We start from the raw sequence: 22,613 nt of genomic DNA, 5'->3' as shown, positions 1-22,613 counted from the left end.
GAAGATTTACATCTTATCATCAGAAGAGCCACTTAAGATTCAGCATTGTTCAGCAAATGTTCCAACTATGAGTTTTCAAAAGGAGCACTGAGTTATACGTGAGAAGACCTGGATTTTAGTTTTAACTCTGCTAATTAACAGCCACATGGCTGTGGGTGAGTCACTTTATCTGTAAGACGACAGTTTATTATACAAGCATAACAATAACATACTACCTAACTCATAAGATGATAGTGAAAAATCAAATGAGCTAAGATAGACAAAATGTTTGGTTAAACTGTAAATGGCTACACTTATACATTATTTATTGCTGTAAGCAATTCAGGCTATAGGATTAAAGAAAACATGGAAGGTAATACGGTAAAGAAATGCTGGTTCTAGTCCCAAATCCCTTTGAACTTCTGTGTCTTATTGGAAAATTAAGAAATTTATAGAGCATGGTAATAATAATGTTCATATTTATTTGGCTCTCTGCCACTGACAAGTACTTTCACAATTACTGTTTCATTCCACATGTATTTGTAAATGTGTTGGTATTTGGCTGTCTAGTCTTTTGGGTTGCATGCCTTCTGGGTTCCAGATATCATGTTAGAGACTTTATATATATATACATTTCTGTCTTAATTCTCATACCAACCTATAAGCTAGGAAATAATATTTCCTTTCCAGAGATTAGGAAACTCAGTTAAAAAAAATATTAAATAATTTTCACAGGGTCACACAGCTAGTAAGTAAAGGCTCTTTCTCAGTTCAAGGCTGCCTGATGCCAGATCCCATTTTTCCCCTATACTTCTCACATCAGGGTATGACATCCCTAGAGACAATTGGCAGTGTATCAGAGAATGTAAGAAGACAGAGGATCACTATGACATATCTTACTAGATATCCACTTTATTTTATATGATGTCACTGAAGTGTCATTCATATTTGCTTCAATGCAAAACTGATATAGGATAAGGTATAAAATTCACATTTTACAAAGAAAACAAAATTTCAAAAAATTTTAGACTTTTGGCAGGCAGCTTTCAGGCCAGTTTCCTTTAGGCCCTTGGAGAGTTCATGGTCACTCTTACTCTGCCTAGAGTCACTTCAGTGACAAAGCACTGACTCAACACAGAAATTTCTAAGTCTCTGATTGCTGGATCTACCTTTCCTGAAAGTTCTAGTCACCCAAGACGCCGCACTGGGTTATGTTTTAGTAGAAAAGAATTTACTTTTACGTTATTTACTTTCAGTATTTAAATTTTTCTTGGACTAAAGAATACTTTGGAAACAAGAATCAGTCATCATTAAACGCATTTTGCTTTCCTTTACCTAATTCATAAGTCTCTTCCTGGTGTTGACTTTTCCATTTACCTAAAGAGGATCCTCTTCCCAAACTTCCTCCAATGGGGCTGGGGATGCTGCTTTTGTTAGGCAGATTGACAGGGCTGGTTTTGCTGGCTGAGAAGAGGCTCTGGGTGGGAGATGTTGGGGACTTTACAGGCTCAACTGTCTTGGGTCGGGATGAGAGATTCAGCGGCTGTGCTGCTGCTTCATCCTATAAGAGTTTAACATAAATAATTATTAAAAAAAAAAAAAGACAAATGAAGCACATTATCACTTAGTAAGCCACAGTTATTTTACACCTCAGAGACAATGCCACATTCTCCACAATAATAACAAAAGAAGCTAATTATCTACCTCCTTGAAGATTCATCGGAAGGAAACCTCATTAATTTCCCTGTGTTATGCTTCTATTTACATTAACTGTGTAGTTGGATCATTCTTTTTGCCAAATTAAAATCTGAATTAGCTCACATTACAGCTTAATTTCCTAATGTGTTTTCAGGGATCCAAATTAACCTAGGGCATTTACAAAGAATTATTTAAAATTTCAGCAGCTCTGTAGTGCTTTTGTGTTATTTTCTCTGAAAAGTTCCTGGAACTATAAATGGGCTCTGCCGCTAATTTTTTAATATATATTTTAAATCAAACAATTGCAAGTACTTTAAAAATGGAAACACTGTAAGCCTTCTTCTGCTCTCCTGGGCCTTTGCCCAGAGAGCCGCATGCCACAGCATGGCTTCTATGTGGCTTTCTGGGCGTGGGCACTCTTCATGGTCTATATTCTGGTCTCTATTCATGTTTAAAATTAATTTTTGTAAAGAGCAAACACACATTATAATTATGTTTTACATACCATGCTATATGCAATTTATTTTTCACGTCTGAAGTGATGTCTCTTTATATTCTTTGCTGCATATATTTACAGAATGTCTATTTTAAGATGCCTGTTCTTCCATACTGAGCACAGTATTCAAATATCTGGCTTCTAACGCTGGTTTTACCAGGAGCTTGAAAGCTAAGCTCCTTACCTTTATTTTTTTGTTTCATTTATTCTGCCATGTAACACCCTTAACAACACTTCTTTCATTCTAGAAATTTAATTGTAATATGAACATACTCATTTAAATGCTAGGTTTTTAAGATCTGCAGTATTGTGTTTAAAACAAAATTTCCAGCAAATGTTAACTCCTCTTTTGCTTCTGAGAAGGCACAGAGAACTTGCGTTTCACATCATTGTTTAGAACACACTGAACTTTCTCCCCTATGGCAAACATGTCACTTCTCTGGGACTCAATTTCTTCATCTATAGAAAAGAGGGCCTGATTCTAGCTGATCTCTAAGGTCTCTTCCAGCACTAAGGGTCATTGTTTAAGTGGGAAGAAAAAGGGATGCCAGAAAATAGTAATCAGGAGGGAGGATTAGAAAGAGAAAATGTAAATAACATGCACAAAAGAGCCATTATGACTAAACATTGTGCTAGATATTTTCAAGTATATTAGCTCATTTAACTACCAATAACTATGAGACTGGGGAGTAGTATTCTACATTTACAAAGAAAGAAGCAAAGTGATAAAATGACCATCCAAAGCCATACAGGGAAGGACAGAATTTGAATTATAGTTTATTAGGCTCCAAATCCCAGGCACTTTTTTTCTTTGCTGAATTATCAGATAAAATAAGTAATTTGATAGTGTCATGATACCCTAGCTTTATTTTGTTGTTTTGCTTGTTTGTCTTGGTAGGAAATAAGTAATCTGGCACATCTATGGTGCAATGTACTTTTATCTCTAGATATACGATATGGAGAAGGAAATGGCAACCCACTCCAGTGTTCTTGCCTGGAGAATCCCAGGGACGGGGGAGCCTGGTGGGCTGCTGTCTCTGGGGTCACAGAGTCGGACACGACTGAAGCGACTTAGCAGCAGCAGATATACGATAGGTCCTCAGGAAACATAGTCGCATCCCTCACAAACAGTACTTAATTAAAATTTACTTGCCTTTGCTCTGAATTCAAAGGATATTTAGACTAGTTAGTTACTTTACTCACTTCTCAATAATGGTGATTTCTACGTTAGGTATGTAGTTAGTTTTCTCCACATTTCTTTTACTTAACCAAGTTTCTTATGATCCCTTAGTTCAGCGTCTTCAAATTTAGAAAAATTTCAGCCATTACTCTTTAAAATATATTTTCTGTCCCTTCCTTCTCTTTCTGGGGCTCTATTTGTATATATTAGGCCATTTGATGTTCTACAGCACTGATAGTCTTTTTTTCTATGTTTCATTGTCATGTCATCAAGCTCACTAGTTTTTCTTCTGTAATATCTAATCTGTTGCTATTCCAAATCAATACCAATCCAGTGTACTTTTCATCTCAAACACTGTATTTTTCATCTTCAGCATTCAATATGAATTTTCCATGCCCTGCCTTATAATGTTCATGTTTCTTGAATATGTGGAGTTTATAATATCTAGTTTTATAATTCATTTTTGAATATAGGCAAACTTCAGAGACATTATGGGTTTGGTTTCACACCACTGCAATAAGTCAAATAACCCAATAAAGCAAATCACATGAATTTTTGGTTTCCCAGTGCATATAAAAGTTATGTTTATACAATACAGTAGTCTGTTGAATGTGCAACAGCATTATATCTAAAAAACAATGTATACACCTTAATTAAAAATAATTTATTGCTAAAAAAATTGCTAACCATCATCTGACTATGCAGGATTTCCACAAGCCTTCAATTTGTAAAAAGTACAATAGCTGTGAAGGACAATAAAGTGAAGCTCAATTAAAAAGTATGGCTGTATATTCTAATTTATTATTTAGTCTTACAATTCAATAATTTCCATTTCTACCAACAGTGCCACTGAGCATGGGAAGCACTGATTAACTCCCAATCAAGTCAATTCTTTTCCACCATGGCAGGCCTGCTGTTCATCCTCACAGCTTGTCCTGCCCCAACAGACACTTTGTGGGTGAAGAGAAGCAGATATGCTTACTTCTTCACTTGGTCTAGTTGAAAGTCTCTTTTAAGAGCTGTTTTTATTGTCTTATCTAGTAATTTTATCACCTGTGTTATTTTGAGGTTTATCTCTAGTGATCGATTTATTCTCTTCATTATTTTTCATATTTTCTTGCAAGCCTGATAATTATTGAATAGATGCTCCACATTGAGATTTTTACAGTGTTGGATTTCAGTTTGTATGTTACCTTAAATATTTGTGGACTTTGTTCTAAGACATGGAGAGCCTTACCAGGCTTGCTTTTAAACTGAGTTAGGCAGGTATAGAGATAATTTGGCCCTACTAGTGAAGTCCATGGGGTTGCTAAGAGTTGGACACAACTGAGCGACTTCACTTTGACTTTTCACTTTCATGCACTGGAGAAGGAAAATGCAACCTACTCCAGTGTTCTTGCGTGGAGAATCCCAGGGACAGGGGAGCCTGGTGGGCTGCTGTCTATGGGGTCGCACAGAGTCGGACACGGCTGAAGTGACTTAGCAGCAGCAGCAGCAGTGAAGTAACACCCTGCTAGGGACTCTACTTGGTACCCATGTGTCAAGAGATCATTCCAATCTGGCCAACGGGAATACAAATCATCCTCAGTTCTTCATGAACCTCGTAGTGGTTTTGCCTGCTACATCTTGCTTTCCCCCTGGCCTCAGATAGTTTCCTCACATGTATAAGCTGTTCAATACTCAGCTAAATACAGGGAAACCTTCTGCGGATCTCCTGTGCTCTCTCTCTATACAGTTCTCTCCTCTGGCACTCTACCTCACAAATTCTATCTACCTTGGCATCTTGAAACTCTGAAGTCTTGTCTCTCTACTCAGGAAGCCTGCTAAGCAGCATGTGGGGAACCCCCACATACACCCCACACTATTGCCTGGAAGCTTTTCAAGACAGTAAGCTGGATCAGCTGTGGTGCCTGCCTCTCTTGTTTTGCTTCTATCAGAGGTCACTTTCCTGTATTCCTACTGGAAATGTCTGAAACCACTGTTTTATATTTTGTCTTGAGTTTTACTTCTTTAAATTTGGAGAGCAAATAGAATCCCTGTTCCTCCATAATGGTTTAAAATGGAAAACTTCTTGGTTTCTTTTAGAACCTCTCAGGGTATACAACCAGATATTTCAATCACAATAACTATTACCACTTACCAGCATCTTTATTATCATCAGATTCCTATCATCAACATCATTGCTATACTAACATTTATTAAATATTTACTATATGCTAGAGGATGTATTATCTCACTGAAGACCCATAATAATATTAACCTTCAAATTGCAGAGGCAAAAACTAACATTAAAAGAAGTTAAGTAACTTGCCCAAGGTGACACATCTAGTAAAAGTCATAGAACTGACATTTGAACAGAAGCAACCTAACTACTGATGTTGACAACTGTAGCAAATAAAAATTCTTCGGGGGAAAAAGGAACAGAAGACCATCTATTTTTATTTTTATTACCTTCAGCTAACAATGCCCTAGGTTACATAGTCATATTATATACAGAGGGAAAGAATGACTATAGAAAGAAACATGAGATATTTTAGTGACCCTAATTCTTTCAATTAGCAAAACATAAGATTATTTTTAGAACTTCTACAATAATAGGTTGGAGCTATTTTAAAAATTTAAAACATTTGCTTTATGTCTTAGTCTATATAGTTTTACTCACACATACAATAAACAATCTAATAAGTATGATAAATGTTTCCTTTGTTATTAACATAAAGTAGAGTCAAGTTAAATTATACAGAGAGCTCCCTAAGAATTTGTATGTGGTCAAGTGAGTAATAAAATTCAGTTGGCCCACAAAGCTGGAATGGTAAAAGCAGATATAAACTTGAGTCTAACCAGGGAACATTTTACTCATCCAGTAAAGGCTTGGTTTGGTGCAATTCCATTTGGCCAACTCACTTACAAAATGACTTTTTCATGTTAAAATATTTAATACTCAATACCTCAAGTCACTGATGTTTGATATGCTTATACTCCAACAACTATAGTTAAACAAAGTGCTTTGGTTTGAATTGTAGTGTTCTCTTACTCACAAAAAGAAAGTCCTGGAACACAAAATAGTCTGTTTCCATAAGTTAATGCTATCTTATTAAATGTAAAGCCCCTATTGTCATATCTCAATATTTCTAACCACAAAGCATAAATGTTCATTTACTTTTTTGGAGACCGTAAAGGCATGGGGGACATTAAATTAATTCCTTTGGACAGGCACAGGCAGAACTATCCCTCCTAATTATGTTTACTTTTTTTTTAATCTTTGGTATTTGGGATCCATATTTTTAATGGCTTTCCTGAAATCTCGAAATTCCTATCTACATGTTTTAGAAAATAAAACAATTTCAGTAATTTTGTGGACTTCAATGCTGTTTCATTGGCCTTAGGTATTTCCCATGTAATGAAGTAATAATGGCAAAATTTCTCCAAAGGCAGTACTTTGGACACATACAATAATACATCTGTGCTTAGTGTATCCTTCAAAGTAAGTAAGTCAATGATATAAAAGAATTGTTTCTTTGAACTTTCTGAATTTTTAAATTCAATATAGGAAGCAAAAACAATCATAAAAACCTATAAGTACCAGCTGCAGCACAAAGTTAGACGGGATCATCAGTTCCCCTCTGTCACCAAGTACTTCCTGGCTACTCCATTTTAAGACACTGAAAATCAGTGAGGAAAGGATCTATTAATGTTTCAGTCATAACTTGGGCGATCCTATTTATCCTATCACAACTATACATGGCATTGAAGCATAATTAGATTATGACACCATTCATTCCTCAAAGCCCACATTTATAACTATTGTTTGAGGGAGAGAGACCTTTACCATCAAACCATATAAAGGTCCAGCATCGGGTTCTCTTTTTTTCTTGTCAATCTAAAGTTTTGAGATCCTCCTCCTCTAGCACTATCAGTTGGCTCCCCACCTGTTTAAAGTTAGAGAGAAGTGTCACACGACTATGACAAAGACTGGAAATAAAACCATGGCCATACATGCCAATGAACATTAAAAAATAAAAGCCAGAATCCAAAGGGGAAAAACTGTTGAGAAGTAAGTTTGCAGATTCAGGTAAAGATCTCACAATATGGCACTATTGTTATCAAAAGGGAAACACCTGTTTCTCAGTGCTCAATCATGAAATTTACCATAAAGAGGAACATTTTGGGGTTCCTTTATGTTGCTTTGCTTCCTGCTGTTTATGCCCAGCACAGCCTGGTTCACTACCTTCCTTGTGAAGCTATTTTCCAAACTGTTTCCATAATCCTGCAAAGCAAATACCTTAACTTGAGTTACAGGGCTGGTCCCTCTCTTTTCATTTTTTATCCCAGTAGGTGAGACTGCCCCTGCTGCGTTTGGTGGCTGTGGAGTTGATGGCATCTTTGCTCCAGGTGACACCTGCATGCTGGCCAGCTGAGCGGCATAGAGCTGCTGCAAAACAGGGAAGACAAAAATCATCTCTTTAAATGCAGCTGAAACAGAGCTTCCGAAAAAACTTACCGTATTGTTAGATAACTATTTCTCTGAACGCTTTGAAATTTCTCTTTCACTATTTTTAAAGAAGAATATAAAAAGAATAAATAGTATAACAGAAAGAAAGAGCAGTGCTATGGGAGCCATTATTCTGTTCCTGGTCCTTCTAAAAATAAGTTTAGGACCCTAAACAAAGGATTGACTTGCTCTGGAACTCAGTTTCTTCAATTATACAGAAAGGAATTTGACTAATTCCTTTGATCTCAAATATTCGTTCGAGTACTTAAAATCGTTATAAGGTGCACTAAATGTTGTTATGTCCATTCATGTAATTTTAATATTCATGAACTAAGAAACTGATCTAAACTTTTCTAGGCACTTCTGGAAGAACATCATTCTAATTCAGCACTGACTAAACTTTTCTAGGGATGCTGACCCCTCTGGGTGTTCAGAGTGCTGCCCTCAAGATGCCTAAGGCCCAGTATCAGTCCCTCCTTCCTCTATGCTGCATATAGCATAATCCTAAAGAGAATATAGCCAGATTTGTGGAGGAAAAAAGTCAAGCTTCTTTTTCCTAGCACAGGATGTGAAATCCTTAACTGTCGATTTATTAGCTTTGGGGTGCAACTGGTGATAAATAAATGTGTTAATCTGTTATGGTTAACCAGAATTCAGATACCTCAATTTTAACATAATTTAATGCTTGAAAATGCCATTCAAATATTTTCTTTTCTTCTTATCATCAAGATTAAGCCATTACCTTGATAGTCATATTTTTATCATAATAAATAAAAAGCTTCCTAGTTCATCAACCACAGAGAAAACAGCTCAAACTTTGCCATATTAGTAGAGGAGAAAAAACAGGTGGTTTGTATGTAATTTCTAGCATTACTATCATTCAGATGGACAAATAAAAAAAAATTACAGTAATCAAAAACAGACCTTTCAGCACATGTAATTAAATGAAAGCTTAATAAAGAATAATTTGCAAGAGCCAGATGTGCTTATGTCATGATTGTTGCTTTCTTTGGAACAATTTCTCTAATATAACAAGCCTCTAAAGAAATTAAAGTTTCATAATTCTGTATGTGCAATGACTCAGTGGCAAGAAAAATTCACAAGTAATAGCCAGTCAAACTGCTAGAACTTCAGGGAGAAAAAGGACTGTCTTGTTTCCTTTTTACTCTGTTACACTCTTTTCTTTTAAAATTCAGCCAGGTGTCTTCAAAAGGGGCAGGGATGGGGGTGGGATGGAGTTGGTGCTAAGCCAGTGAGGGAACATTACATATTGAATGGAGTGGAGATGGTTGAGAGTTGGAAAAGTAATGACTATATGGCGATAAATGGTGGCTAGTATCATCACCAATATGCCTTACTATTGAGTATTAAAGAGTCAAGAAATCTTAGACAGGTAAGAGTCCTTAGAAATCATTTATGTCTTCATTTTAGCTCCTGATTCACAAGATGAGAAGAAAGTCAATTTTACTTAATCACAAGTCCTTCAGGAAACTTTAACCAGTGAAGAAAAGCTGAAAAACAGATTGTTGGACACAAATCTATTTTTTTTAAAGTTGATTAAATTCAGAAATCCTTCAAAATAATTGAACATTATAGTTGCTTTTTAGAAATAGAATAGTGTTAATTGCTTCCTCTAAAGTTTTGACAATCATTTATTTTATATTTCTTTATTAGGATTGTACTTAAGAAAGACAAGATTCCTTAAGAATTGTGATTTCTTGGAGTTCCTTGGGTGTTGTGGTTACTGATACATTAGATGCAGGAAGAAGTATGGCCATAGTTTATAAAACTTACAGAGCTGGGTAAACTGGACAGTAAGATATTAGATAAGATTTAGTAGAAAGAGCCTTGCAATAGAAATCAGAAATTAAAGTTCACTGTAAAGATAGAAAGTGCTCATGAAAGTAAACATTTTCACATTCTAACAAAATATTTTAGATATAAGTATAGAGCTTTTCAGATTGAGGACTTTAGATCTGTCTTGGATAAAAGAATGCCATTCATTAACAGGCATAGGTTTACGGAATAATTTTACAAATAGCTCACCTTCTAAGCAAACATTAATTGAATATATTCTATATGTTAGGCTTTGTATTAGGAGCTGTAAAAGTAGTTCAGTCATGTCTGACTCTTTGTGGCCCTATGGACTATACAGTCCATGGAATTCTCTAGGCTAGAATCCTGGAGTGGGTAGCCTTTCTCTTCTCCAGGGGATCTTCCCAACCCAAGGATCAAACTCAGGTTCCCTGCATTGCAGGCAGATTCTTTACCAACTGAGTTATCAGGGACGCCCAGGCTGGAGAAAGGAAGATCCACTGGAGAAGGGAAAAAGCTACCCACTCCAGGATTCTGGCCTGGAGAACTAGTCCATGCAGTTGCAGAGTCAGACAGGACTGAGTGACTTTCACTTTCATTAGGAGATGAGGAGGCTTCAAACTCTTGGAACAAGCTTATGGCTCTGGAGAGGATGTAAGATAAAGATCCTCAGCATCTGATTTGTACCTTTCCTGCAAAGCTTATCACTTTTTAAAAACCTTGTGTATAGATATGCACTGGTTTCCCTGGTGGCTCAGTGGTAAAGAACTCACCTGCCAATGCAGGAGAAGCGGGTTTGATCCCTGGATTGGGAAGATCACTTGGAGAAGGAAATGGCAACCCATTCCACTATTCTTGCCTGGGAAATCCCATGGACGGAGGGGCCTGATGGGCTACAGTCCATGGGGTTACAAAAGAGTTGGCACAACTTTAGTGACTGAACAGCATAGCTATACACATGTCTTATCATTTTTGATAAACTATAAGCTTATTGAAGTCATGACCAAACTAATTACTTTTGAATGCCTAGTATCAAGAATAGTGCCTTGCAAATAAAAGATAATCAATCAATATTTTCTGAATTAATGTCCCATATAAAGTCACTGGGTGTTAGGGAGGAGAGATATTCTCTCTATAGATAAGGCAACAGCAGTGGTATATGATTACATTTATTGCAAATATGATGAATAATTTTATGGCAATGAGTTTTAAGATATAAAAGGAAAATAAATTCAGTCCAAGTTAAATTATTCTAAGAAACTGTTTTCTTGAAGTCATTTTTAGAATGTTGACTAGATCGGTCCTGAATAACTACTGGCTTCACTAACGCACCTTACATTTTCCTAAAACAAATTGTAGTACTAATTTTTTCTTCTTAGCCTAATTATGTATAAATTTAAATTTTCCCTAAATTTTACTGTATCCTTTTCTGAAAGAACATAAAATATTAGTTATTTATATAAATAGCTTTAAGTTAGAAAACTCCTTTGAAAACTAATGATTTAGGAAGGAAAATAGGTTCAGTTCAGTTAAGTCGCTCAGTTGTTTCTGGCTCTTTGCGACCCCATGAATCACAGCAATCCAGGCCTCCCTGTCCATCACCAACTCCAGAGTTCACTCAAACTCACGTCCATCAAGTCGGTGATGCCATCCAGCCATCTCATCCTCTGTCATCCCCTTCTCCTCCTGCCCTCAATCCCTCCTACGATCAGAGTCTTTTCCAATGAGTCAACTCTTCATGTGAGGTGGCCAAAGTACTGGAGTTTCAGCTTTAGCACCATTCCTTCCAAAGAACACCCAGGGCTAATCTCCTTTAGAACGGACTGGTTGGATCTCCTTGCAGTCCAAAGGACTCTCAAGAGTCCTCTCCAACACCACACTTCAAAAACATCAATTCTTCGGTGTTCAGCTTTCTTCACAGTCCAAATCTCACCATACATGACCACAGGAAAAACCATAGCCTTGACTATATGGACCTTTGTTGGCAAAGTAATGTCTCTGCTTTTTCATACGCTGTCTAGGTTGGTCATAACCTTCCTTCCAAGGGGTAAGCATCTTTTAATTTCATGGCTGCAGTCACCATCTGCAGTGATTTTGGAGCCCCCCCAAAATAAAGTCTGACACTGTTTCCATTGTTTCCCCATCTATTTCCCATAAAGTGATGGGACTGGATGCCATGATCTTCCTTTTCTGAATGTTGAGCTTTAAGCCAACTTTTTCACTCTCCTCTTTCACTTTCATCAAGAGGCTTTTGAGTTCCTCTTCACTTTCTGCCATAAGGGTGGTGTCATCTGCATATCTGAGGTTATTGATATTTCTCCCAGCAATCTTGATACCAGCTTGTGCTTCTTCCAGCCCAGCGATTCTCAAGATGTACTCTGCATATAAGTTAAATAAGCAGGGTGACAATATACAGCTTTGACGTACTCCTTTTCTTATTTGGAACCAATCTGTTGTTCCATGTCCAGTTAAACTCTAACTAATACCCTCTTCCAACAACACGAGAAGACTCTACACATGGATATCACCAGATGGTCAACACCGAAATCAGATTGATTACATTCTTTGCAGCCAAAGATGGAGAAGCTCTATGAAGTCAGCAAAAACAAGACTGGGAGCTGACTGTGGCTCCAATCATGAACTCCTTATTGCCAAATTCAGACTAAAATTGAAGAAAGTGGAGAAAACCACTATACCATTCAGGTATGACCTAAATCAAATCCCTTATGACTACACAGTGGAAATGAGAAATAGATTTAAGGGACTAGATCTGATAGACAGACTGCCTGATGAACTATGGATGGAGGTCCATGACATTGTACAAGAGACAGGAATCAAGACCATCCCCAAGAAAAAGAAGTGCAAAAAAGCAAAATGGCTGTCTGAGGAGGCCTTACAAATATCTATGAAAAGACGGGAAGCAAAAAACAAAGGAGAAAAGGAAAGATATACCCATTTGAATGCAGAGTTCCAAAGAATAGCAAGGAGAGATAAGAAAGCCTTCCTCAGCAATCAATGCAAAGAAATAGAGGAAAACAATAGAATGGGAAAGACTAGAGATCTCTTCAAGAAAATTAGAGACACCAAGGAAATATTTCATGCAAAGATGGGCTCAATAAAGGACAGAAATGGTAGGAACCTAACAGAAGCAGAAGATATTAAGAAGAGGTGGCAAGAATACACAGAACTGTACAAAAAAGAGCTTCACGACCCAGATAATCGTGATGGTGTGATCACTCACCTAGAGCCAGACATCCTGAAATGTGAAGTCAAGTGGGCCTTAGAAAGCATCACTATGAACAAAGCTAGTGCAGGTGATGGAATTCCAGTTGAGCTATTTCAAATCCTGAAAGATGATGCTGTGAAAGTGCTGCACTCAATATGCCAGCAAATTTGGAAAAGTCAGCAGTGGCCACAGGACTGGAAAAGGTCAGTTTTCATTCCAATCCCAAAGAAAGGCAATGCCAAAGAATGCTCAAACTACCGCACAATTGCACTCATCTCACATACTAGTAAAGTAATGCTCAAAATTCTCCAAGCCAGGCTTCAGCAATATGTGAACCGTGAACTTCCTGATGTTCAAACTGGTTTTAGAAAAGGCAGAGGAACCAGAAATCAAATTGCCAACATCCAATGGATCATCAAAAAAGCAAGAGAGTTCCAGAAAAACATCTATTTCTGCTTTATTGACTATGCCAAAGCCTTTGACTGTGTGGATCACAATAAATTGTGGAAAATTCTTCAAGAGATGGGAATACCAGAACACCTGACCTGCCTCTTGAGAAATCTGTATGCAGGTCAGGAAGCAACAGTTAGAACTAGACATGGAACAACAGACTGGTTCCAAATAGGAAAAGGGGTACGTCAAGACTGTATATGGTCACCCTGCTTATTTAACTTATATGCAGAGTACATCATGAGAAACGCTGGGCTGAAAGAAGCACAAGCTGGAAACAAGATTGCCGGGAGAAATATCAATAACCTCAGATATGCGGATGACACCACCCTTATGGCAGAAAGTGAAGAGGAACTCAAAAGTCTCTTGATGCAAGTTAAAGAGGAGAGTGAAAAAGTTGGCTTAAAGCTCAACATTCAGAAAACGAAGATCATGGCATCTGGTCCCATCACTTCATGGGTAATAGATGGGGAAACAGGGGAAACAGTGTCAGACTTTATTTTTTGGGGCTCCAAAATCACTGCAGATGGTGATTGCAGCCATGAAATTAAAAGACGCTTACTCCTTGGAAGGAAAGTTATGGCCAACCTAGATAGCATATTCAAAAGCAGAGACATTACTTTGCCAACCAAGGTCCGTCTAGTCAAGGTTATCGTTTTTCCAGTGGTCATGTATGGATGTGAGAGTTGGACTATAAAGAAAGCTGAGCACCAAAGAATTGGTGCTTTTGAACTGTGGTGTTGGAGAAGACTCTTGAGAATCCCTTGGACTGCAAGGAGATCCAACCAGTCCATCCTAAAGGAGATCAGTCCTGGGTGTTCATTGGAAGTACTGATGCTGAAGCTGAACCTCCAGTACTTTGGCCACCTGATGCGAAGAGCTGACTCATTGGAAAAGACCCTAATGCTAGGAAAGATTGAGAGCAGGAGGAGAAAGGAGCGACAGAGGATGAGATGGTTGGATGGCATCATTGACTCGATGGACATGGGTTTGGGTAGACTCTGGGAGTTGGTGATGGACAGGGAGGCCTGGCGTGCTGCAGTTCATGGGGTCACAAAGAGTCAGACACGATTGAGCAACTGAACTACTATATAATAGCTTACAAAAATATTGTTTCATGTAAGATTCTCAGATCATTGTTCATAGTTATAATGATGATGATAATGAACATTCATTTCCAAATAACATTGAGGTTTTAAAAAGTCAACAGTGTAGTAAAGCTTACATTAGGCTTAGTCAAAGTCTTATAAACTTTGATGAAGACTGTTTTTGTAAATATAGGTCTTTCCATTTTAATTTTGCAAAAATGTTCAGTGGTCATTTGGGATACTGAATTGTCTCTTTATCCAAAATATATAAAAGACATAGAGTACATGTAAAAATGAGCCTAGCTAAATATTTTTCAAAATTATAAAATCACTCATATTCTATAGAGGCACTTTAAGAAACACTTTTACTATTTTATGGCTAAAAAAATTCTACATTTATTATTAGTTCAGTTTTAATAAAGTAGCCAGTATTAAAATTTCTGTAAGCTGAACAGTAACATACTTAGTACCTACAGCTGAAAGGGGCTTAACAGATCATTTATTCTAGTCTGACCTCTTCATTGTACTGATAAGCCAAGGTCTAGAGAATAAAAGTAGCTTGCCCAAGATCATATAGTTAGTACTGGAGGGAGAATAAGAATGCTTTAGTCCTCATTTCAACATTATTATTTAAGTAGAAATGGATATATGAACCAATCTTTGCACCTTTCAAGCACACTTCCAGTATTGGTGAATTTTTTCAGTGGCAAATCTTTATTTAGTGTACTATTACCTAACACTGTTCTAAACAATAGAAGTGCAACCACAAGCAACTCGGAAATGGTCCCTGTTTAACAGCACTATTAAACCCTTTGGAAGTAACTATGAATGATGGCTAGGATAAGTGTTGAGAAAGAAAACTATAGAATGTCAAGAGACTATCTAACAAAAGTATTTAATATAGTTTGGAGGATAAAAATAGCTTTTCTAAGGAAGCAATGCTTTGAGAACTACCCAGGTGGAAAAGTTGATAAAGAGTATTCCAGAAAGAAGCAACATCAATTACCGTGGCTCTGAGGCAAGAAAAGGAAAGAAAATAATGTTTTCAAGGAACTTAAAGCAGGCCAACAAGGCAGGACTATTGAGGAGCACAGAGTGGCACGGGAAGAGGCAAAAGAGGGGTAGGGTCTTATTAGGCCACACGAATAGTTTCAGACTCTATCCCCGAAAGAGAGGTATCTAGAAAGAGCAATGAACTAGAATCAAGACATAAAGACTCTTTTCTATGTTTCACTACCAGCTTATTGATCAAACTTGTAAGTAAATTGGATTAAGAAAGTCCTATGACAATTTCACAAACCCACAAATATATACCTCTAGTTGTGTTTCCAGTGGTCATGTATGGATGTGAGAGTTGGACTGTGAAGAAGGCTGAGCGCCGAAGAATTGATGCTTTTGAACTGTGGTGTTGGAGAAGACTCTTGAGAGTCCCTTGGACTGCAAGGAGATCCAACCAGTCCATTCTGAAGGAGATCAGCCCTGGGATTTCTTTGGAAGGAATGATGCTAAAGATGAAACTCCAGTACTTTGGCCACCTCATGTGAAGAGTTGATTCATTGGAAAAGACTCTGATACTGGGAGGGATTGGGGGCAGGAAGAGAAGGGGACGACAGAGGATGAGATGGCTGGATGGCATCACTGACTCGATGGACGTGAGTCTGAGTGAACTCTGGAGTTGGTGATGGAAAGGGAGGCCTGGCGTGCTGCGATTCATGGGGTCGCAAAGAGTCGAACACAACTGAGCGACTAAACTGAACTGAACTGAGTTGTGTTTCGGGAGTTCTGTGTCCTGAGACTAGCCTTAAAGAAAAACCTATTTTACATTTGTATTCTAGTGACACTTTTAAAACTAAGTCCACTTAGATTTAACACAAAACAGTAGGTCCTACCAACCACACTCAGCCTTAAAGTGAAATTCTTGAGTGTCTTTGAGCACACACACCGGGCTTAGGTCTCATCAAGACCTAAGAAATATATTGTATCAGGGTCCTTTTACAACACTACTGTATTTGAGAAGAAAGGCATGCTTTACCTCCCAAAGAGTCAAATTTATGTCAACTTATAATGGATGGTGTCACAGTGTATCTAATACTCACCACAATGTGAAATACACATTCTTTTATACCTGCTTTCTGTGATAAATCACATAAGATCTCCAAAGGAGAGCACCACAGAAAAAAAGGTGGAAGGACTTTTATTCTCATAATCGCATGATTTTCACGTCACCACTCATCCAGTCATTCAGTTATCACCTCTATTCATTCATGTGTTAATTCAACAAACATATATTGAGCACCATCTCAGTCAGGTACTATGCTAGGTATTTTACACTTATTTTATTTCATCTTCAAAATAGTTATGTATAATAGGAATTATTTTCCATCTTTGAGTCAGTCTCACTTTAAAGACCATATGCATCCTGCTACTACATGTTGAAATTATTTAAAATAAGCTATACAGTGAATCACAATGAAACCCATTTCCTGTTCCTAACTACCAGATAAGAATCATTTTCCAAGATGAGATTCTGATATTGCTGCTCTTCTGAGCTGTTCTGACATCTTCCAGATGTCTCACAGCTACTTTTCCTAAAATGCTGCTGCTGCTGCTAAGTCGCTTCAGTTGTGTCCAACTCTGTGCAACCCCATAGACCGCAGCCCACCAGGCTCCCCTGTCCCTGGGATTCTCCAGGCAAGAACACTGGAGTGGGTTGCAATTTCCTTCTCCAATGCATGAAAGTGAAAGGTGAAAGTGAAGTCACTCAGTCGTGTCCAACTCTTAGCGACCCCATGGACTGCAGCCCACCAGGCTCCTCCGTCCATGGGATTTTCCAGGCAAGAGTACTGGAGTGGGGTGACATTGCCTTCTCCGTTTCCTAAAATAGTCCTTCATATTCTCAAATGGAGAAAGAAGACTTAAGGGTACTACCAGCCACTTTGAAGGAGTAAGGGGCACAATTTTTAGCTAAACTTTCTTCTCCAACCAAGCTGTGAGCCATAATAGAAGACACCTGAAATACCCTAGTGACATATGTTTAATAGACTGATAAAGTAAAAAAGAACTATGCAGACTACGGGTAGAAATAGGAGAACTTGATAAAAAGGGAAGCTGACAGGGGCTTTAAATTGGCACCAGTAGGCTCTAGTATATGGAAACCAACAATAAAAAAAGGCAGACACGACTTCACACGCTGGATTCTCTTTGGAGTAAATTCTCCTGTGTTTTGTCATTTCAATTAGAAAGGGCATTTTAAAGTGGCCTGTCGGAATCTAACCCAGAGAGGGGAAAAAAAAAAAAAAATTTCTCCTTCAAATACAACTCGCCTATTGGTAGATAATGAAGAAAGGAAGAAAAGAGAAAATGCTATTCTATAAAAGCATTCAATAGACACTGACTTGAAGACTTCAACTCTCTCCTTTATATTTACCTGATTTACTGTGGTTCCACACAAAGTCTGAGAATCCCAGGCTTCTAGCCCAGGTTAACTCAGATTCTGTTCTCATATACTAGACACTACTTGAGGTGTCATAAGGAGATGTTGGAGAAACAAGCAGGTTGGGTAGGGTGGCATTCTTCAGGAAATCTCATTACTTACGTGACTGATGCTGTCTAGGCCCCAAGCCTGGCTCAGTTCACCAGGGATATCCTGGATTTTGTTACCCTTTCAAAACAATGCTGATGACCATTCTACCAACCAAGGAATGCTATAAAAGCTGGGTAAGTTCAGCAGTGAGGCTGTAAGAAGGTGAAAAGGAGACAGGGGTAATTAAGCAGCTTGATTTAGTGCTTGTTCAGCACAGGGAAGAAAGTGTGTCAGTAATAAGTCATTACAGACTGAAGGAGGGGTGGGGGAGAGAGTTAAAAATAATTTGAAAGAGATCACAAATACTTTTACTTCTCATAAACCTCCAATGTCAACAAAATGATCCAGGAAATATAGCTGTGGTTTTATGGAAGGAAAGAACTGAAGTCCTTGTTTTCAGCATAGAAGGTACTTGTTTAGCTATATCCCTCATATTTGACACCATAGAAAACTGGCTGTGAGAACAGGAGGAGAGAGGAGCAACAGGGAAAGAGCGACTCCTCCCACTCATCACAGTCACGTACTGGGTTAATTCCAAGTCAGTCCCCTTGCCCCTCCTGCATATTTTTTATTGCCATATTTTCCTTTCCTATTAATTGCTCCTATTTTCCATAATTCTACTCATCACTTTCTCCTTAAAGACTTACCTGTCTACTGCCTCCTTCGTATTCCCACTATATCTCATTCTCTATCTCTGTGTACTTTCTCCAAATTGTGAGCTCCCTAATTAAGGAAAGAATTGAGTCTTATTTGTTTTTATGTCCCTAGAAACTAACTTAATGTCTCACAATTAATACATGTTTTGTTAATATGAGCCACTAAAACCCCTTCTTTTTACTTTCTTGTCTCTATCTCCTTAAAATTGCTATAATTTCTGCCCACACCCTTTTCTTAGTATACTTTTCCTCACACCTTCTCCAAAAGGAACCCCAGAGATGGAGGTAATTTCTCTTCACTTATGACTTCTTGAACCAATAAGCATGTGAATTCACCATGTAATGCATTGATTTTCTTGCAAAGAAACATCAGACAACACAATGTTAACAGAAGAAAGAATTGTATACATGATTTAATCTGAGCCCTTTTCTTTACAGATGAAGAAAATGCAAGCCTAGAAAAAGAAGTGATTTGTATAAGCATACCAAGTGGTGAGCTGGGGCTGAATGAAATCTAGAACCTAGGTTCCTTAATTTTCCCATTCAGTGTTCACAGGACTCATTTCCCCCTGTGTTCCGTTTTCCTGGGGGACTGACTGCAAATAGAATTTGTACATTCTATCAGAGCTTTTAGTTTGGACTCCATTAAAAGGGATGTTTTTTTCACCATTTCCCTAAGATTTAAAGAGAAATTCATCCTACATGTACTTAGAAAGTAATCATTGGGCACCCGAGAATTATTTATGCTGTAGAATTTTATTTTAATATTTGTCATAAGATGTAACATTTTAAAATGTAACTACAGTATTTAGGTTAATTATAATGATATTAATGTTTCTACAAATTTTTTAAATCAAAGTTTATGCAAATACACAGAAAGGGCAAAATTTGTCTCAGGTGAGAGCAGACGTATTTCACCCTCTTTGAGACTTCTGCCGTTTGTCTTCCCACGAAAAATCAAGGGGAAAACGGGACAGGCATTGAGTGTAAGCCACTGAAGAGCCAGGACCTGTTTAATTCATTTCATTATCCCCTGCTGCCGGCTCAAGAATGTCAAGTAAAGAAAAATGAATTGAAAAAGAGAGTTTTCCTGGCTAGAGATCATCTTGCCTATTTTCCCAAGCACTGAGAAGCTTGCTCCTCTGACATAACTCATTGTGTTAATGGGACGCGGAACAGGGGGGATATGCTGCGTGTGAAGGAGAGGAGAAGCTGTGAAAAAAGGAAAAAAGAATAGAAAAGAGGCCTAGGTCAAAGGCCTTACCCTTACACAAAGAGAATTTTTTAAAAAAAATTTGGAATCCATCAAATCACAGAACATCCAGTGGTCTGCTATGCAAAGAAAAAAAATCATTCTCTGATAGCACCAATTCTATTTGAATGCACTTAGGAGAGCAATTTCCTTATGGAACACAGTTGCACAGAGCAAATACTAAAAACAAACAAATCCACCTCCAATAGTTTTAGCAAGAAAACTCGATCTCTCACTGCTTCTTCCAAGTATCTTTTCTGTCAGGGTGCCAAATAAAATATGTAAATACATAAGGCTTTATTTACAGAAATAAAAGTTCCGTCACTGAAACAATTAGTAATTTGGTTCTTAAAGCAAGATATTCGAAGAGGTGATTAATGAGGGCAGTTGGAAATCGGCATTATGGGAATGAATCTGTTTTCCTCTGTTTCCAAGAGATGGGCAGGCAATGCTGGAGAGATCCAGCTCTCTGAATGTGTTCCAAGTGGTACAGCTTGCATTTGTAATGCTACTTTAACTCTCTAGTCACAAAGTCTTAGCTCATCAGAAAAGTCTTAAACAAACGCATCTTGACTCTACCAATAGGCTATAAAACTCATCAATGAGTCCAGAAGTTGAGTTTGAAATCCAAGCATTATTTCCCCAAAATTAAGTCACAAGGAATTTTTCAAAAGATATATCTGGGTGTGTGTTTAATAAAATACTTTTAAATAAAAGTAAATAGTTCAATAAAATACTTTTCATATTTCCCGACATTCAAAAGCATTGTTTCTTTGTAACTGAAAGGTAAAGTTCATTCAAAACTTATTTAATGAGTAGCTACTCCTGGCCAGGTGCTATGCAAGAAATATAGAGGAGGTCAGGAAAACTAAAAGAAGGAAACATTTGAGTAGAGACCTGAAAGAAGTGAGGAAGCAAACCAGGGCGTTATCTGGGTAAGCACTTCAGGCAGAGGCAAAGAAAAGGTGAAAGTCCTAAGACCAAGGTGTGCTTATGTGTAGGTGAGAAACAGCAAGGAGGCCAGTGAGGCTGCAGCTGAGTGAGCTGGGCAAAGAGTAATAGGCCAGGTGTCCCAAAGATAGCAAGGAGGTCAGATCATGCAGACCTTGAGTACTATCAGACCGACTTTAGATTCCACTCTGAGTCTCTGGGTTTCTAGAAACACTATTACAACAACATGGCAGACCCGGAAATCCCTCAGCAATACCCACAGAAAAAATCTGGAGATGTGCCACTGCTGCCTTGCCTTGGCCTGTGATGACTGCCAAGAAACCAGATGCTATTGCTTGAAAAATATTCTACAACTGTCTAGCTTCCATGCCCTTCGATTTCCAGCCATAATGAAGCCTCCAAAACAACACAGAATGAAGACAAATATGGGTAAGTATGCAATGAAAAAAGTTTTTAACTTGTTAAAAATATATCTTTGGGGAAAAATGCATGAAAAGAAGGTATAATATTTTCTAAATGCTATTTTTTCCCTTTAATGAGTGGATAGAACAAATATTGCTAGTTGGCAATAAATGTGTTTATTACATGAAAATATTTTACTTTTTAAAACTGTAAACTCTTTTAAGCTGGTTTTTAAAATCTCAGGAGATTTTGGAAGATTGAACACAAGAATTATGCTAATGAACAAAATTTCATATCTATGATGAAATGTACAAACTTACTTTTTAAAAATCTCATATTAATAATAACATGAAATGTACATTTGCAATCAATATTGAGAGATAAGGATGCATTTTGAATTCACTTTTAAGTGATCCGGTAAACTGGCAAGAAATAATGCAAAATATACTCTTCTTCCCTTACTCTTATATTTTCTTCTGTATTTTTGAAATTCAAATAAATATTTTACACTGTTTAAGAGCCACGTCTACTTTCATTTTTAAACTGCAAATTATTAGTATTGCCAATTGGAGAACTTCAGCATATTTTGCAGTATGTAAATATGCCTTCTGTATCCTACAGTAATACCCATGGCTTACTCCCTAATTAGCAGAAAGGAATGATACCTTATACATAGCAGCCATAGTAAAAATTATTTAAATAGTCTATCATAAACATATAACGTGCTGTATTGTCACTAGACATGATACTGATACATATCTCAATAATCCACCTTGAGAAATCATTACAGCAGATGAAGCAGGTAATGGTTAATACAAAGGACTGAAGAAGAAGCTTAGAAAAATAAGGTTTATATGTTGCTATGAGCAGGATAATACAGTGATTAAGAGTGCACACTCTTCAGTCAGAACCTACTAATTGTGCGATCTCGGGAAAGTTATGTAATTGCCCAGTGCCTTAAATTTCCACATCTTTAAAATGGGAAACTAATAGCACTTACTCCAAAAGATTTGTAGAATGGAATAAATGAATTAATGCACATAAATACTTAAAACAGGGGCTCACCATAAAGACTACTACTACGCCATAAAGACTCAAAATCTGTAAGCTCTTAAATCTTTATTGGTAAATCTGCTTAAACAGATGTCACTCCAAAGACCTTATTCAGAAAATACTTGGCATTTTTACTTAATTTAATAAAAAAAATATTAGGAATACAAAGATTAAGAAGACAGGATGCCTTTCAGGTACTCACACCAAGAATAGGAAGAAGGGAAGAAACACACAATATGGTACATTTACAAATTGCTACTGAGACACATCACTGGGAACAATTTGTTTTTTT

At 37.4% G+C, this 22,613-nt stretch overlaps 1 protein-coding gene across 27 annotated transcripts in view; it reads right to left on the bottom strand.

Moving 5' to 3' along the window:
• The window catches only part of SOX6 (SRY-box transcription factor 6), an 833,346-nt gene that overhangs the window by 89,121 nt on the left and 721,612 nt on the right, over positions 1-22,613 (bottom strand). For 21 of the 27 annotated variants that reach the window (XM_059874855.1, XM_059874857.1, XM_059874853.1 and 18 more), the window contains 2 exons: positions 7,636-7,785; positions 1,315-1,540 (listed from right to left, as the gene is read on the bottom strand). In XM_059874855.1, coding sequence (XP_059730838.1) covers positions 1,315-1,540; positions 7,636-7,785 — 376 coding nt within the window. The remainder of the gene's footprint in view (positions 1-1,314; positions 1,541-7,635; positions 7,786-22,613) is intronic. The other 6 variants (NM_001191418.1, XM_059874861.1, XM_059874847.1 and 3 more) reach the window with 1 other exon arrangement.

Source organism: Bos taurus, chromosome 15, assembly GCF_002263795.3.
Source record: "Bos taurus isolate L1 Dominette 01449 registration number 42190680 breed Hereford chromosome 15, ARS-UCD2.0, whole genome shotgun sequence".
Lineage (NCBI taxonomy): Eukaryota > Metazoa > Chordata > Mammalia > Artiodactyla > Bovidae > Bos > Bos taurus.
The sequence above is the reverse complement of the archived record's forward strand: the minus strand, read 5'-3'. Positions and strand labels throughout refer to the sequence as shown.